General features: G+C 50.2%; 1 protein-coding gene across 1 annotated transcript; it reads left to right on the top strand.

Moving 5' to 3' along the window:
• Positions 1-412: 412 nt before the first annotated feature.
• LOC144934322 (uncharacterized) lies at positions 413-13,113 on the top strand. Its single transcript, XM_078860005.1, has 2 exons — positions 413-1,142; positions 11,058-13,113. The coding sequence occupies exons 1-2, from the start codon at positions 530-532 to the stop codon at positions 11,336-11,338; spliced, it is 894 nt and encodes a 297-aa protein (XP_078716131.1). The 5' UTR covers positions 413-529; the 3' UTR covers positions 11,339-13,113.
• Positions 13,114-18,855: the final 5,742 nt, after the last annotated feature.

Raw genomic sequence — 18,855 nt, 5'->3', positions numbered from 1 at the left:
GCGATAAACCAACCACGCCACCTCTCGTCGTAGCCCCACGCAAACCCCCCCGCCCCCACAAAACACGGCCGAACCAACAAACATTAAACAAAAAGCGACGTCCGCTCGATTAATAAAGACCGGATAATAGATCCGTCGTACCCGTCTTCAAATTATTGTATTCGTTCCGTTTGCCCACGAAATAAATAAAAAAGGCGGGTCGCTTACTAATAATAACAACAACAACAATATGAACTCGTTTTGGTAGAAAACGCTCCCGCTTGACCATTGTTTAACAACAGCACAAAAAGGCCCCCTATTTAAATGGCTTTAACAGAGTCGAGATGACTGATGCGCCTTTCGCTTTGCCCGCGTGTATTGGCTAACCGCATACCACATGGCGCTGCCACGTGACCTCGCCGTACCAGCGAGAGAGCCGTGCAGTTGTAAATCTGTGGATTTATGTCGTCGTAATTCACGGATTTCTCCCGAGTTTTTTCCCGAGAAATAAAAAAAAACGTTTCTGCATGCAAATCATTAGGGCCAAAATATGAATTCTGCATATTACATGAACGCTCTGTTTTCTAAATATGCGTCGGAAAACTCCGCGTATTTGTCCGCCGGAGGTTTACCCGAAGCGCCCTGCGGAGGAGCCTACCCGGGCGAGAGCTGCCCGACTGCGAACGCCATCTCGGCACCCTCAGCCGCCTCATCCACCACCACCTCCTCCTCGTCATCATCATCATCCTCGTCCTCATCCTCTACCTCTCCTTACGCAGCAGCCAGCGCGCTCTACCACCACCACCAACAGCAGCAGCAGCAGCAACATCATCATCATCATCCGCAACAGCCACATCACCATCACCACCCAGCCTCCCTGTACGCGTCGTCGGGCTTCGGTCTCGAGCGTCTGGGAGCGGCGGCCGCCGCCTCGCTGCACGGCTTGCAGTTCGCCTACGAGCACGGGGCTCTCCACGCCGCGGCCGCCGCCTACGGGGGGGACCCGGCGGCAAAACGCGGCGACGTCGAGGTGGTGGGGACCCCGGTGGCGGGCAAGCACCACCAGCAGCTCCACCAGCAGCAGCAGCAGCATCTGCAGCTGCACCAGCACCATGCTGGGCTGCCCAGCGGAGTGCCCATTTACCCGTGGATGCGCAGTACAGGTATTTGTTGTTATTGTTTGTGTTTGCTTTTGTTGTTGTGATTCCGGCTACAAGCGGCAGCGAGAGACCCGAGTCGAGCGACCGGTCGGGGGGCAGATCGAGAGACCGAGAGACCGTCCCGGGGGGAGGCCGAGAGACCGGGCGGGGGAGGCCGCGCCGTCGTTCGCCTTTGTTTTGCCTTGCGCGCCGCCGGCTCCCCTCCCCGCGTCTCCCTCCCCGCGTCTCCCTCCCCGCGTCTCCCTCCCCAGCTTGTCCCCCTACTCCCCGCGTTCTCCCCTCTCTCGCCGCGCGTCTATGGCCATTGTTAGCGGAAGCGCAGGCAGTGCGACATCTGTGCGGGAGACGTCCGCCTGCGATTTGTGTTCACGTCGTCGACGCGACAGGGAGACGACGTTGTTGGTGCATCGGCACCCGCTAGAGGACGAGCGAACATTGCTGCTGGTGGTGGTTGGTGTGGTGGTTGTGGTGGATGGTGTGGTGGTTGTGGTGGTTGGTATGCTGGTGTTGGTGGTTGGTGTCGTGGTTGTGGTGGTTGGTATGGTGGTGTTGGTGGTTGGTGTGTGTTTTTGTAGCAGCAATAGGCCGTCACTGACGATGTGCGGTCTGCACGAGAGGACTTTGTCTACAGTGCAGTATATAACAAGTCTATACTGTGTGCGTTGTAGCTGATTGGCAACAGTATTTGCATGTTGAACTTCTTTCGCACCGTACGTAGCCAACCGTGCTAATAGGAAGTGCGATTATTAGTTTCAGTAGTCGAAGACGACATGAAGGATTTTGTCATGCGCGCGCGTGTATGTGTATGTCTTTGTGTCGGCCACCACCAGTGACAATTATCTGAACCCGTGCTGAGCGTCTCCTAGGTCGACTCAGCCTCAAACGAGTACCTATCGCGGTGTGTACACATCCCCACAAAGGGAGACAAAGGCGGCCGGGCGTTGTTTTGGCCACCGCCCCCCCCCCCTCTCGTGTGCCGTGCCGGCTGCAATAAAGCGCACGCTAATAGCGCTTGTCCCAAAAGGTCTATCAGACTCGACGGTGTATGGACGTGTGCTGTGTGTGCGTGTGTGAGTGTGTGCGTGTGTGTGCGTGAGTGTGTGCTGTGTGTGCGTGAGTGTGTGCTGTGTGTGCGTGAGTGTGTGTGCTGTGTGTGTGTGCTGTGTGTGTGTGCTGTGTGTGTGTGCTGTGTGTGTGTGCTGTGTGTGTGTGCTGTGTGTGTGTGCTGTGTGTGTGTGCTGTGTGTGTGTGCTGTGTGTGTGTGCTGTGTGTGTGTGCTGTGTGTGTGTGCTGTGTGTGTGTGCTGTGTGTGTGTGCGCTGTGTGTGTGCGCTGTGTGTGTGCGCTGTGTGTGTGTGTGCTGTGTGTGCTGTGTGTGTGTGCTGTGTGTGTGTGCTGTGTGTGTGTGCTGTGTGTGTGTGCTGTGTGTGTGTGCTGTGTGTGTGTGCTGTGTGTGTGTGCTGTGTGTGTGTGTGCTGTGTGTGAGTGTGTGCTGTGTGTGCGTGAGTGTGTGCGAGTGTGTGTGCGTGAGTGTGTGTGCTGTGTGTGTGTGCTGTGTGTGTGTGTGTGCGTGAGTGTGTGTGTGTGCGTGAGTGTGTGTGTGTGCGTGAGTGTGTGTGCGTGAGTGTGTGTGCGTGAGTGTGTGTGCGTGAGTGTGTGTGCTGTGTGTGCTGTGAGTACATCCACAACACAAGCTGCGTATCGATTTCGATGCGAGGAAGTTGGTGGCGCCGTGGTTGAGCGCGCATTGTGCTGCGAACCCGGCGTCTCCCGGGAGTTCGATTCCCGCTCACGGCGTTCCAAAACACCAGCGACGAGATTGTTGTGAACCCGAACTACGAGTGGAGAGACAAAGGCGGCCTCGTGGTTGTCCGGCCTTAATAAGGTCGTCGCGTTTTTTGTTACATCACCTGACCACCCCCCTCCCCCCCAACAGTCTGTGCTGACCACAAAGAGAGGCAGCCGCTTTTGTTACAAACTAAACACAAAATCCCTGCGCGGTATTTAATGCGGCCGCTCCACTCTCTGCCCTCGTTCCTGGTGTACCACAATGAGCGATCGAGAACGACCGTCGGCGATAAAGTGTGGACCCGTTGACGTTTCATTCTCGCGATTGAACTGAATTCGGTGTACGCTTTTACTCGAGTTAACTGGGACACTCCGTGCCACGAACACAACGCAACCAACCAACGTCAAATGCGACGATGTCCCGTAATGTTCGCCCAGGCCCCGTCGCCTCCGAATGTTACGCGCAGCATCAATAATTGACGGCTCTAGCATCATTTGAGTTGCGTTAGCGCGGCGATATGATGATGGCCGGTGTTACGTAGCAAGCCACTGGCTGTATCCATCTCCTATCGCGTGCTCCGGTGCGGGGGGTCTCGATCGTTTTACGCGTCGATGTCGGCGTAAGGCACTACCACTGGAGTCTTCGGTACGCATGTGTTATGGATGTCGAGCTTCTTTCGCACCGTACTTTGCCAACGGTGATTCTCCCATGTGCCTGGCTGAGTGCTCTCTACTTGTGTGTAATATTCTTCAATACTATTATACCCCATATTCTATATGGCATTATAGATGTGGGGGGGGGGGGGTTACATAATTCCCCCAGCAACAGTGTTGCGGACTGGTATAGACCCATGACAGTGGTTTTGTTATGGCGGCATCCCTCCCCCATCTCTCCCCCGCCCGCCCCACAAGCACAAGTGAGGTTACTAAGGCCACGTTACCGAGAGAGATCGCGTGCTCACGCCTCCAGTCACCGCGGTGTTAGAGCAGGCCATTCGTTTCATGTTGTGTGTGTGTGTGCACTATCCCCAACCCCTCCACCCCCCCATCTTGTTTTGCAACGTGGCACGCTGACATTTCCCACATTCGACAACGTCTACCTGCACGGTATCCGTGCCGCAGCCTGCGCCCCACAACGTTGAGCAGCAACCCGCAGGCCAATGGAGATCTGGCTTCAACGGCGATGACATTACGCCACGCAGAATTCACTCGCCTACTCATAGACCACCAGCGGTGTTTTTTAGGGGAGGGCGGCGGGGTGATGTAGGGGAGAGGTATTTCCACTAAAATGCGTTCCCGAGTAAAAAAAAATCTCCATTTCCCTTTCGTCTATTTTTTGTTATTCCCCCCCCCCCACCTTGAATCGCCACGAGGAAAACGCCTCGCGGCGTAACGCGACGCGCAGAGTTTCCCGTGAATACGGCGCGAGCGCTTCGCGCAGCGCTCGACTTGGCCACACGGCGGCCAGCTCCACTCGCGATGTCACGAACTCTTCACCCCCCGCCCGCCCCGCCCCCCTCTCTCTCTCGCTGCTGCTGGGCAATGGGCGCGTGCGTCTCTGTCTGTGTGAGGGCGTTGCGTGCGTACGGAGAGCGGTGGCGCAGCGCTTAGCGCTGAACCATTGTGCTACGACCCCCCCCCATCACCAGCACCCCCTCACCCACCCGTCCCCAGTTCGATGCCCGCTCACGGTCACCAACACCAGGGACGATGATCTGAAACCGGTCCTGAGCCCTCTGCCAGGTCGACTCGGCCTCAAATGAGTGCCTGGTGCGATGTGATGTGTAAACATCGCAACTGGGGAGACAAAGGCGACCCGGCGTGGTGCTGGTCACACCTCCCCTCCGTGTGCCGTGTTGGCCTTCATAGGTCAACGTTAACAGCACTTGCCCCAACAGTACGTGAAGGCTATTCGAGGGATCTTTGTCTTTGTATGTACAGTGTGTAAAACATTTGGCATGTTTACTTTAATATTAGAGTGCGTTTTGTGGGTGCGTGTATGCACGCATGCCTGTGTGTGTGGGTGTGCATGCTGCTGAGTGTAGAGTATGTTGTGTATGTGTAGGGAGCGGTAGAGTAGGGGTTAGTGCACTGCGCTACACACCAGGCGACCCGAGTTCAAATCCCGCTCACGACCAATAACAGCGAATATTTGAATCGGTCCTGGGCCTCCCCTAGGTCAATTCAGCCTTAAATGCGCACCTGGGGCAGTGTGTAGCAAACAGCACTGGGGATACAAAGGCGAATGGGGATGGTATTGGCCACCCACGCCCTCGTGTGCCGTGCCGGCCTTCATAGGACCTCGTTAACAGCACTTGTCCCTACAGTCTTTGTGTGTGTACAGTGTTTGTATGTATACCGAGTTGGGAGTGGCCGTGCTGTGGTTCGTGCTCTACGCTCAGTTGCCAGCCACCTGGGTTCAATTGCCGGCAATGTGACCGATGATTAGAATGCATACATTTATCAGACAGCCTCGCTGAGTCTCTGGGCCAGTGTTCTCAATTTCAGGACCCACGGCCTTCAGTGCGGCCCCTGACGTGCGGCACGTGACAACACACAGCACGTGACAACACACAGCACGTGACGTCACACAGCACGTGACGTCACACAGCATGTGACGTCACACAACACGTGACAACACAACACGTGACTGACAACACACAATACGTGACGTCACACAACACGTGACAACACAACACGTGACTGACAACACATAGCACGTGACAACACACAGCACGTGACAACACACGACACGTGACGTCACACATCACGTGCCGTCAAGCCCAACAGTGGTGTCAAATGTGTGACCGCCATGACGCTGATGTCTTATCGGCAGAAGTGGCCTCTCCTCTGAAAGTTCGTGAAGAACACTGCTCTCGACTAACTCGCATGAGTTTCATGCTTTAACACGGTTGATCATTTCCATGAATGTGTGTTTGGCCGATGAGAGAACGTTTCAGAGTGCCCGGAGAAAACCCATAAATGTGAGGGTGATAGCACTTGACGCTCAAAGCTTCTCACAGATGGATTCAGCCCATTGCCGGACTGCCATCTCGTGCCTACGTCTCAGAATCAAGTCTGTAACACCTGTTATTAGTCTCTCCCAGACAGTCGTCTCCCAGTGCCACTACTAGCCACGGTCAACACACCCCTGCTTTGGCTCACGACATCTGGCGATATCGGGCTCACTTGTGCTTGGCCTCCTCCTCGGTCGACTCAACCTTATACGATCTTGGCACGTTTCGTGGCATCACCCCCTCGTGTATCCTGACGGACTTAATTGGTGCTCACCGACAGCCCTGCAGTAAGCCCGGGACCCATAAAGCTAATCGGTTGATCTTTATATTTGTCTAGTGTGTGTGTGATGATATCTTGTTAAATAGTTTAATTTTACTGACGATCTTGTTTATCGTACTGGGCCAAACATCCCAATCGTGAAACTCAGTGAGGTTTTTTTTCTTCCCTTGATGAACAACTGATATCTTTCAACCCAAAGCTTAACAAAGCGACCCTGAAAATCACTAATTTTGGGAACGCACACAGAAGCAGCAGCATTGCACCTCCGAAACTGTGAATACTTGAGAGGATCCTCCTGCAAATACATCTTGATACTCGGTAAAGGTTTCCCGGGTAAACAGGTGTAAATTAATAAAAACACAAAATCGTTGTCAATCCGAGATAGAATAGTGGTAATATTAATGTGCTCAAATCAGATTTGGGAAGCTAAGCTGGTTTACGCCTAGTTATATGACTGAACTAAAACTAAACATTTTTTTTATTTTACGAGGTAAGGCCCACTCAACTATATATTGTATCTCCTTTTCAGAAGCAACCTGGCCACAAATTACAGCTCAACAAAGTGGCTTATCACGTGGAAATGTATTACAGCCCAATAGTCTAAACGCACGTTTCTAAATGTGGAGGAAAAAACTGAAGGGCCCGGAGAAAAATCCAAGCGACCACGGGGAGAGACAAAGAGATGCAAACTCCAAATACACAGGAATTAGGGTCGTAAACGAACTGTGTGCATCAGTCGAGCTAGATAACAGCTTGCCACCGTTGCTTGGGAGGGCGACTAACTTGTACAACGCGAGTATATTTCTGCCGCGAAGTTACGTTGTGTGGACAACATCATATACATGGGGCTGTGCAGAAAGAAAAAAAAAATCTATTATCTCGAACCGGTTCCGGGCCTCCCCTAGATCAACTCGGCCTCAAATGAATACCTGGTGCGGTGTGTAAGCATCAGCACTGGGGAGACAAAGGCGGCCGGGAGTGGTGCTGGCCACCCACCCCCATGGTGTGCAGTGCCGGCCTTCATAGGTGCCTCACGCAAAGGCTTTACGGGGGGGGGGGGGCAGTCTTTGTTATCCGTGCTTGATACGCATTCAACCCACGGCATGTTCAGCGTTGTAAATGTGCACAGCAAAGTCGACTCGACGTATTGTTGACCAATCATCGGGTTCGTGCAGCGTGCGGAGCGAGCTTAGTCTTTGAACCGGTACACGTGGACAAAAGGGCCCTGTAACCGTGGCTGGGTCGCAAGGCCTGGCGTTTAACGATGCCTCCACCGACCGTATTTACCCGACTAGAAGATGCTCTGGAGGGAGAGAAAAAAAGACACGCGCACCCAAACGTATACCTGGTGTCAATAAAGTTGTACAAAACTGGTCTCTCACACGCACAACCAAAGACAAAGATCCCCCCGTGTAGCCTTGACGGACTGTTGGGGCAAGTGCTGTTAGCGGCACCCGTGAAGGGCGGAACGGCACACGAGGGGGTGGGTGGCCAGCACCACGCCCGGCCGCCTTTGTCTCCCCAGTGGCGATTATTTACGCACCGCACCAGGTACTAATTTGAGGCTGAGTCGACCTAGGTGAGGCCGAGGACCGGTTCAGATAATCGTCACTGGCGTTGGCCGTGAGCGGGAATCGAACTCTGGTCGCCGGGTTCGTAGCGCAGCGTAGCGCTGACCGCTACGCCACCGCTCCACATCTCTCAAACGCACGACCGCACATGGACACACACACACACCGGATCACAAGTCGCATCCTCCAATTTTGTTTACAAATAAGTACAGGGGTGTCGGTGCGTCTTATAATTAATCAGACGGATAAGGTAGCCCCCCCCCATGCATTCCACGTTTCGCACGCCTAACTGACGCGTTCGATTCCAAAATAGGTCTTACTCTACCAGCGAATGCCAACGTTATTACGTATCTAAACGCATGCAGTAATATATGAAACACACACGTGTCTGCCTGTCGACGTAAACATTTTATTAACAGACGAAAAATTGATGTAGGTCCATCAGCCACCTTCAGCCCCTTCGTATATGCGTGCGTGCGTGCCGTACAGTAATGTATATACTAAACCATGTGGACACCCTGACCTCTAGCAATACTGTACGCACATCCCTTCACGATCTTCCGCCACGTCACTCATGGTATAAATATTCCAGCAATGATGGAGATCATCGTGATTGCCATCAGCCATGGTCTCTCAACTGCTGGATGAAGACCTCCCCACGATGCCGCTCTTAGCGTAGGAACAGCATCCTCAGCCGTGTAGCCCCTGTTCACGCGAGCCCCTGTTCACGCGAGCCCCTGTTCACACGAGCCCTGTTCACACGAGCCCCTGTTCACACGAGCCCCTGTTCACGCGAGCCCCTGTTCACGCGAGCCCCTGTTCACACGAGCCCCTGTTCACACAAGCCCCTGTTCACGCGATCCCCTGTTCACACGACCTCCTGTTCACACGAGCCCCTGTTCACGCGAGCCCCTGTTTACGCGAGCAGCCTGTTCACGCGACCCCCTGTTAACGCGAATCCCTGTTCACGCGAGCCCCTGTTCACACGAGCCCCTGTTCACACGAACCCCTGTTCACGCGAGCCCCTGTTCACACGAACCCCTGTTCACGCGAGCCCCTGTTCACACGAGCCCCTGTTCACACGAACCCCTGTTCACACGAACCCCTGTTCACGCGAGAGCCCTGTTCACACGAACCCCTGTTCACACGAGCCCCTGTTCACACGAACCCCTATTCACACGAGCCCCTGTTCACACGAACCCCTGTTCACACGAGCCCCTGTTCACACGAGCCCCTGTTCACACGAGCCCCTGTTCACACGAGCCCCTGTTCACACGAGCCCCTGTTCACACGAGAACCCCTGTTCACACGAGCCCCTGTTCACACGAGCCGCTGTTCACACGAGTCGATATGAATGGCTCAATCGCCGCGGTGGCGTTTCCCTCCTTCGACTGCCATTCCGTCACCAGTCTCGCCCACCGGCCACCAGTGACGAGTCCCTGCGCTTAGCCCGCGAACTTTTCCCTTCACCAGTGAATGCGTCGTTGTGTACGCTCTGCGTTTGTTCTGTGATTCCATTCCTTTCCGTCTCCTGTATCTCAGTGCGTCGTTTGATCTACTTTGCTTTTGTTCCGAAATCTTCGGCGTTTTGTTTTTTTCTTACCTCCGTGATCGTTTTTGTGGCCTCACAGACAATACTCCCCTCTGTACGCACAGCGGTGTGTTCCGTTCCATTATGTTTCTCTCTTTCCCATAACCGCACGTACCATTCTCCCCAATCTCGCTCTCAACGAACCGTTTTGCTCCGCAAGCGCATCACCGAGTGTATCCAGACGATTTTTTTGAGCAGGGCTCTGAATGATTGGGAACCCGCACGCGGCCCACCCCGTGAGGTGCGGCCACACCGAGAGAGTCTCCACTGAGACCGAGAGAGTCTCACTCGCGAGACAAATCTGGGCTCCGTGCCAGCGTGTTATCTCACGAGTGCCTGCGCGCCTGTATCTTAATGAGGGTTACGTGTAACTATAATCTTTCGTCACTCTCGTCTCGCTTTAAACGTCCGGTAGCATTCAGTCTCGAAACTAAAACGAAACTTTTGTTATGACATTTTTCGAGCTAAGGCCCACTATGCCGTATAGCCCAACGAGAAGTGGCTTATCACGTGGACATTTAGAGCAGCCCAAATACTCCAAACGCATGTTCATTCTAAATGTGGAGGGAGAAAAATCCATGGGGAGAGAGAACATGCAAACCCCAAATATACAGCAGCAGGCGTCAGGGTCAGGATCAGGATCGAGCCCACGACCTCATGCATACCAGACGAGGTAGTTAACATCTCGCTAGCGGCTTTCACCTGGTTTTAATTCATTACTTGATCTGACTATTTGTCTGTTAATTGCTTTGCCAGTTTAATTTCCAGTTTGGCAAAAGTCGCCCGACCAGTAATCACCTGGCACATCATCCAATACTCCAATCCGTCCAATGTCTCCCAATCCAATCGCGGATCAATGTCAAGATCGCACCGTCTTACAGGTCCTCCATGTGCAGGGTGGTCCAGATGTCTTGTGACGTCCCCCCCCCCCCCCCGCCATTTAATTGTTATAAAAAAGAAAATATGCAAAGGAAAAATAATGTTAGGGGTAATTTAATTGGCGGGTCACAATACATATGGACCACGCTGTACTCCCCTCCCCCTCGTCGTTCCCCAGCTCCCTCTCCTCTCTCATCTCACTCCAGGCACTGTTCTGCACCCCCCCCCGACACTCTCATGTTTCTTTACTCCCCTTCTCCATGCACCCTCTCTCCACTCCGGCAACCAAGGCGTCCTGTCGGCTCCCAGCCCACCCTTCGCCCGCTGGGAGGTCGCACATTCTCCTCCGCTGCCCCCGCATCAGCCGGAATTCCCTTACGACAGCCCTCCGTGCTCTCGACGCCCTGCCTCTATTCTCGTCCCGGCTCGAGTTTCATTTTTTTTTTCCGTCTCGCTCTCCGTGAAACAACGATGCTCGCTGTAATACTCCAGAGGCCGTCGCGTTTCGACTCTCACTATCAGCAGCAGCAGCAGCATCAATCCACTGCTGCATTAAGGCCTCTGAAAGCTTCCTCCACCTCCCACGGCTCGCCCCCGGCAATCGAATCTGTAACGTCAACCAACTGGCTCAGTGCCCTGAACGGGAGATCGCCGCCAATTGCACGACAGTCATTTGGAAGCGGAGGAGATCGTGTTGACGTCTTTGAGCGATGATTGCTGTACTTATCGTCACGATCATTATCGTTGTAACGTGTGCCCCACACACACACACTCTCTCTCTTGCACCACGCAGGAGGCCACGATGGCAAGCGAGGCCGGCAGACCTACTCGCGCTACCAGACGCTGGAGCTGGAGAAGGAGTTCCACTTCAACCGCTACCTGACGAGGAGGCGCCGCGTCGAGATCGCCCACTCGCTGTGCCTCACCGAGCGACAGATCAAGATCTGGTTCCAGAACCGGCGCATGAAGTGGAAGAAGGAGAACAGGGGTCCGAACCCATCGCCCGAGGAGGCTCACGAGGAGGAAGACGACGACGAGGAGGAGGAGGAGGAAGAGGAGAAGAAGGCCGAATGATGATGATAATGATGAGAGCGACGGTCGTAAGAATGATGCTATGATTTTGTCCATCCCGAGATGTGCATTTTAGGTTCAACCGATGATTGGTGAAGATGATGATTATGGTGGTGGTGATGATGATGATGATGCCGGTGGTCACGGTGATGGTGGGTGTGGTTTCATGGTGATTGTGGCGGTGGTGGTGATGTTGTATTGTGCGACCCATGGCGTGCATTTTACATTAACCCACTGATGATGGTGTTATTAGGTCTTGTACAAGAGTGCATCTCGTGATAACGATGATGGTGGTGACGACGATGGTGCTGATGATTATGGTAATTTGCTTGGCCCACGCCGTCCCGTTTTTCTTCAACCGATTGACGATAATGACGGCGATGGTGACGATTGTTGGTGGGTCGGTGAGTGGAAGTCGCCATGCTTTATAACCCAGCGATCATCAAACGCATTCTTGAGTGATCTGAGCCGTCCACGCGTCGTGCCTGACACGCACACCCCGGTGTATGTGTGTGTGTTGGCATGTTATAACATACAATACACGGAGTCGCTTTTTTCAATCTCTTGTAAATCATAAACCGCAATTTTAACTCCCCGTTTTTGCACGCTCGGTGAACCACTATCTGGAATGTTCAATATATACGCCGTCTTAATTGTGTTTTAATAATGTTTTAACCAGCCTGGTGTCTCAGCTGTAGAGCGAGTGACTCCCAAGTCGGTGGTGTGGGGGGGGGTCGATAAAATTACTACCACTTTGTGGCGATGTCCACAGTGGTTGTCTTACGGATATAGATTGAGTCGTCGCCGCCGCCGTCATAGGAATGTGGAATTTCCCGCCACTGGCTCAGGGCTTTAAATACCGCCTCAAAGCTGCTCATTTGAGCATGAATTACTACTACGATATTATTATAATTATGTTTAACACTCCAGGTGTTTCCTCGCGGAGTAAACTATAAGTACTGTACTCGATAGGCTACATAAATTAGTTTCATGCAAAACTATTGAATAATAATGATAGCAATACTCTGGGCCTGCTTAGAGGTATTAGCTTTCAAAAATAGATCAAGAAAATAACTACCTAGACTCGAGCAAAGCCAGTACTTTAATGATGCTACCTATGAATTACTACCAGTATATACACGTGCAGAGTGTACACACACACCGTCGTGATTAAACAGCAAAGGGTGTTTTGTTACAGCTGTGACTCGTTTAACAAAAAATACAATATCCCCGTTGACAGATCTGGTTAACGATACGCATATGAATATATACACATAGCAACTATGACGTTAGTGTTGTGTAGATATATTGCGCGCGCGTGTGTGTGTACGGAGCGTTTGTCTTTCTTACTTACCCTGAGTAATGGTTACCTCTCGAAACGTAGGGATTACCTTTATATATATATAACCCACACACGTGTACACTACCTTCTTGTAAGCTAGCCACCCACCATATAACCTTGCGTGTCTGTACTTTATATGATTTACCAATAGTGTGACGTATATAGGATTATACTCCCAAATGTGAAAATTACAACAGATGATACAGATTCAATTCGTGTGCTTGTAATATTTATTACATATACGTGACTTTTTTGACAAGATTTTACAAGGCATGTGTGTTGTCGTCGTTATTGTTGTTGTTGGGGTTTTTTGTTCTTCCACTTTGTCTGCTGCGTGTGTATCATCAAGGCGTGTCTGTTCTCACGCGTCCGCGACAGAGCTGTGGCCCAAGATGTCAAGTAGTTGAGTGTGCGTGTGCATGTTTCTTGATCATTTTCCTCCTTTTTTTGCTAAGAGTGTTATCAAAATAAAGTAATAATACAAAAAACAAATTCTACCGCGTCTTCGAGCGTAAAGCCATATTCCATTGCGGTGTTTTCGTGATTAGCATTCCCATATATGGGGGTCCGTGTCGTGTATTCGGTCTCGTTTGGACGATAGCACTGGTCAGACAGCGAGCTTCGCGTAGCGCGATCACATCACCAAAAAGCGAAGATCCCCCGTATAGCGTTTAACAGACTGTTGGGGCAAGTGCTGTTAGCGAGGACCTGTGGAGGGTGTCACGGCACACGACGGGGTGGTGTGGTCACGCGTCAAGCCTGTCCGTCTTTGTCTCCCTTGCGGCCTTTAAACGAGTACCTCGTGCGGTGTGCATTGAGCATCATCACTTGGGGAGACACGGCCTGGCGAGCGTGGTTCTGACCACAGCACCACCAATCGTGTCCCGAGGCGGCCTTCATAGGTGCCTCTCGCTAACAGCGCGTGGCCCAACAGTCTGTTAAAGGCGTATAGTGGTAAACCCATACAGCTACTGGTAGCGCTGTGCATAGATGTGTGCGTAAACACACATTGTAAGTTCACGAGCTCCGTTCAGAACGAGATGTAGGCCATAGGAATTAGCAGATCATATCGTGACGCATGATAGATAATAGTCGGCTTGAACGTGCATTATTAAACACACCTAACACAAATGTCTATCGTATCTGAACCGATCCTAACTCCGCCGCCACCATCATCGGCGTGGTGAAAGTATGGGTAAACAAGGCCTTCATCCAGCAGTGGATTGACACAGAGCTGATAATCATGTTTTTATTTTGTATTCTAAAATGATGTTTCTTATCAAGAGGCGCTGTAATGTTACGCAGTGCGTGCATTGCATAAACAAAATACAAATGATAACGTTTCGTATCTCGAATGCAAAACTTAAAAAGTACAGCTTGTCGCGTTCAGATTAAAATGTGTCCACACCACTCACGGCGATCTAAGTTATATACTGCATCTTCAAGGCAACTGTTGACGTGTTTTTTTGTAATTCAGTACGAGCGGTGTGCGTGCGTGATATTATTACGGCGCATGCGATTGTATTTGACTACTTCGTTGGCAGTGGCGGTCGACTACAATACACTCAACAACAACAACTCGCTCAATAGCAACAACGCCGTGGCTTTGAAATGAGAAAATATACATTTAATTGGCGACGTTTCGGGCAATGACCCTGCCTGACAGCACATAAAGCAGTTTGGTTCGGTTTTTAGTTGGTTTTGTGTGCCATGAAGAAGGGCCATTGCCCGAAACGTCCCCGATTAAATATATTTTACTATTGAACATGCCACATTGTTGCTGACGAGTGTGTTGAGTTGTGGGTGTTTGTGTTAAATGCACAGGACACGATCTGCAATGTCGTTTTAACAGCGCGCGTATGCTATGCGACTGACGCCATGAAATTACATTTATTACGCCCGTAAAAATATCAATAATTATAAGATAATTTATTTGTAAAACGCCAATGTCCACAGCCCTTGGTAAGTCCACTGTTGGAGGACAGGGTCACGAGTTCGGGGGACGTTCGGCCACGCGTTTATTCCACAGCAACTGTTTGGTGCGGGTTTCGTGTGTACGGAGACGAGACGGCAATCACGTTGGTCGCCGTGATGGTCTCGTGATCTCAACGGAGGTGTTTCTGCTGTGTTTTGCAATTTCGTGCGCATAACCACTGCCCCACCGCTCCACCTGCAATCTCTTTTAGTCGATCGAATATTCATTGAATCACCCACACGCGTCTTTAAAGATCAGTACCGCGCATTCTTTTTGTATACTTATTCATCGCAGTGATATGGAGCCGATAGTGGGATTAGTTTGTCGCAAAAACGGCAAGTACGTCACCGTATTTGCCGATTGTTCACATTCGTATCCTAAATAAATTACAAATATATGACAATGTTCACAATTATTGTTACACATAGGGAGGGGTCTTATATGTTTCAACAGTCCAGATTCAAAACATGTTTTGTCTCGACGGCTTGTGACTGATGCTGCCTCTGTCTGACCCTTGGGTAAGGCAAACCAAAATACCAAGAAGACCAGTTTTTTTAAATTGAATTCGAGTTAAAATAAAAACTCAATATTTAAAGAGCCTCAATGCAATGTGTATAATGTCACGGAACAGTCCTTAAAGAGCCGCATGCGGCTGCGGTGCCCCAGGTTGCCGTCCCCTGGACTCTACAAGACACATTAGCCGCGGTTTCTTCACAGCGTTCTTGAGACGTGGTGCCATCTCGACTGCATCAACATCGATACACACATTATATGTATACGCTATGTACACGTGTCACGGCTCGCGACAACCGGCACGATTTAAAGTTGTTATACAAAACAGAAACGCTTACTTGAATTGAGCAAGGCTATGTCTATAGGTAGCTACGAACTTGGGCAAATAGATTATTTTAAGTGAACTCCAAATTCGGGCGGTAGTTATTTATTTTCATTGCATGTGATAATGTACTGTGATTATTTTATTATTCTTCACTACTGCGATTATTCACAAACAACATTTAAAAAAAAAAACATCGTGCGTGCTCTGTGCGTCACACCACAGGTAACAATGAACAAACGATCGCTCGACTTGAGCGGTTATAGCACTGTGCTGATTAAACACACTCACCCCAATTAAGACACTCTTAGTTTGAAAATGACATTCATCATTATTTTGTGTGTTCAGTGTATTGTCATTATTAGTAGCACGTGCAAACAGGACGACGTTACGAGCGCGCAATAAAGTAGTGCCGTCATTAGGCAGTCTCCGCCGCCGGTGCGCGGACTTTTCACGCTCGGTGAGCGCACAAAGGCAATGCATGAACAACCGCATCACCCCCCCCCCCCTCCACCGCGTCTATGTTCGTGTATCCCTTCGCGCAGAAGACAACGGCACGAGACACGTCGTGAGAAAATGAATCGCGTGCTCATATTCGTGATGTATGTCTCAATTCTATCCGCACGGCGTCTTGGTTTGGTGAAATCGACATCGGGCAAATGCATCAGCAGCATCGCCCGATTGGTTCGAGCTCAGCCTGACTGCTGATGTGACACGGAACGTCAGAAGCCGGTGCAAGTTTTAGTTTTGTTTTTTACTATTTGCTTGTGTTGAACCAATACTTGCTGATACAAGCTGACGAGACGGCGCCTTATCGAAGAGACCGTGTCGCTGGCCCGGTGGGTTGAACGTGGAGAGCCCAAATATGGGTCAGAGGAGTTATTTGTCTCGCAATCGACAATTATCCCAAAAAAAAACTTATCAAAAAAAATTTGAGCACAGATTCCCGATGGCTCGAGATGGAGGGGGGGGGGGCATCACTCAGAACGGACGATTCGTTGCCAAGTTGCCTGGAGAGGGACACGAAGTCGCTCGGTCAACTGTCGGTACGATTTCGCCGACTCAAAAAAAATCGTACGGAATTTTTTTTTGTCCCCAAAAATGTTTTGAATCTTCTGACCGTTCGCATATAATACAACGACAAACTCCCACGGTTAAATATTCTCATTTATTTTACAAACAGCGGCGCACCATCCTGAATTATATATATATAAACCAATTGCTGTTGCATAAATACCATGCATTTATATAAACAGTGTATATCATTAAATAAATAAACGAATTAAAGTAATTCTACAACGTATTTCGCGATAATATGCCTATATGTGGATCTTCGTACAAACTTAATTTAGTATTATTATTGTTCTATCTACGTGACTTTACCGAAAGACCCAAAGAGTATGAATTCCTGCAGTCACGAAAGCTTTAGGTCACGATTTCATCTAATAATTGATATATGTACACATATATATATAACATTTACACTGTTGTGAAACCACGAGGATGTCCAGAATAGGCGACCGTATTTAATTGTTTTAAGCGCGACAAGTTAAAGAGGGAAGAACTATTCTACTACTACCACTACTACACGCCCGAATAATTGCAGACATTATTAGTGTTTGACAAAAGCGGAAAGCTGAGACTCAGTAGTCTGATCTTTTAACATCCATTTGCAAACGACCTTTTCTTTCAAACGAAATATATATGCATACGAACATAATCCCTGCAATTATCAGATCATTGCAATTATAACAATCTATAAGTATACCTTTCCAGTATCGTGAAACCAGACATAACGGCTACAAAAACCCGCATGGACAACAGTCATATAGGGCCGTGGGAAGCAGCGTGTATTCGTACGATTTTTAAGTTTAGCTCTTCAATATACTCTATTTCATTTATATACACGAAAATAAAAATTGTATCAATATTTTATAATTTTATCTCGACTTATTGTTATCGCGTAAGGGGCTCTGTTGTTCGTGTTAGTATTATTACACGGCCATAACACGCGCGCTCGACGCGTGGCGTTTATATTCGCTGCGCAAACACATCTCAACATCTCGCTATCTCGTCGACATTATTATTATTATTCAAATATATATTTACATCGTTATATTTATCGCAAATTAACTAGACGTAGTATATATGTGTAAGCACACGCACACAATCTCGCACACACAAAGTGCACTTATATTCTGTACGTTTCTCGCCGTCCGCCGTCACATTATCACAGTTCGTATCTACACACCTCGCTCAGGCGCAGGTGTTGTTACTCGCAGTGCCAGGCTATGTACACAGAGGTACGGACGCCGAAGTCACGATCGCTATCATCTTTGTTGTTGTTGTTATTTCTGTGCGGTAGTTGATTGTTTGATGGCGGTATTGCTCGCGACGCGGTCGGTTATATGTTTTTTTTTTCCTGTTTGAAGCAAAAAATCGCTCAAACTTTGTGGGTTTTGTTTAGTTTTGAGTCGCCATAATATTCCATTTTATTATTAGTTTTTTGTTAAATGTGTTTTTTTATTAAATGTTTTTCGTTTAAATGTTCGCCCCCCCCCCCGCCCTCTGTCTCTTGGCAAGCGCCAAATCCGCGACTCTCGCCCGGTCCAAAATGGCGGCGTCTTCCTTCTGTCCTCTCTGCGCGTCACTAGAAACACAGTAAATTTGACGATGGTTTATGACAATTTACAACTTTGTGGAACAACTTTACGACGCGAGCGTTTCTCCCATTGGCCAAGCCCGGCCATGTGGAACGGAGCAATGAACATGAACTTTTTTTTTATGAATTTCACAGCAATTATTTTATGCATTTTAGCCGAAACCTCCGTCTAGGTAGGAACAATCCCTGAGCTTAACACCAACACCGCCACCATCACCACCCACTCTCCCCCCCCCAATCCAGAAACATTACGGTTTTAGCGCGCGCGGTTCATAATGGCCGAGGCTTATAGGGGCAACAGGAGGCGGAGCGAGGTGGCGTTTTGCCGAGTTGAATGGACCGCGTTGGCGCTCAAGAGAAAAACATTTCAGCTTAAAACTCCAAAACGAAAGGTGGCAACGGCGCCTGGGCCGAGTGTCTCTCGGAGCCCCGTGACAGAGACATCCGATCTCCCTTAGAGAGCGAGAGAGGCAACAGCAGCCACCAAGAGACCTCACGAGCCTCTTCCGACCGCCGTCGTCCCGAGCCCCGCGGTGTCACCGGGGCCCAGCCGAGGGGGTTTTTCGGGGGTCCCCCCCCCCGCCCCCGGTGGGGCGATCTTCCCTACCGCAGCGAAACCCCCGGGGGTAAGTTAAAGTACGCACGCGTACGCAATGCACGCGCACACAAAAACACCGCACACGTGTATACGGCAGTGTACTCACGC

The sequence above is a fragment of the Lampetra fluviatilis genome, chromosome 10 (genome assembly GCF_964198595.1).
Source record: "Lampetra fluviatilis chromosome 10, kcLamFluv1.1, whole genome shotgun sequence".
Taxonomy (NCBI): domain Eukaryota; kingdom Metazoa; phylum Chordata; class Hyperoartia; order Petromyzontiformes; family Petromyzontidae; genus Lampetra; species Lampetra fluviatilis.
Note: the sequence above shows the minus strand (reverse complement) of the source record. Positions and strands in the feature narration are given on the sequence as shown.

Excerpts from the sequence above, each read along its gene's own strand:
- LOC144934322 (XM_078860005.1), top strand. The coding sequence starts at position 530 with ATGAATTCTGCATATTACATGAACGCTCTGTTTTCTAAATATGCGTCG. Across the intron at positions 1,143-11,057 it reads CCCGTGGATGCGCAGTACAG|GAGGCCACGATGGCAAGCGA; the intron begins GTATTTGTTGTT and ends TGCACCACGCAG.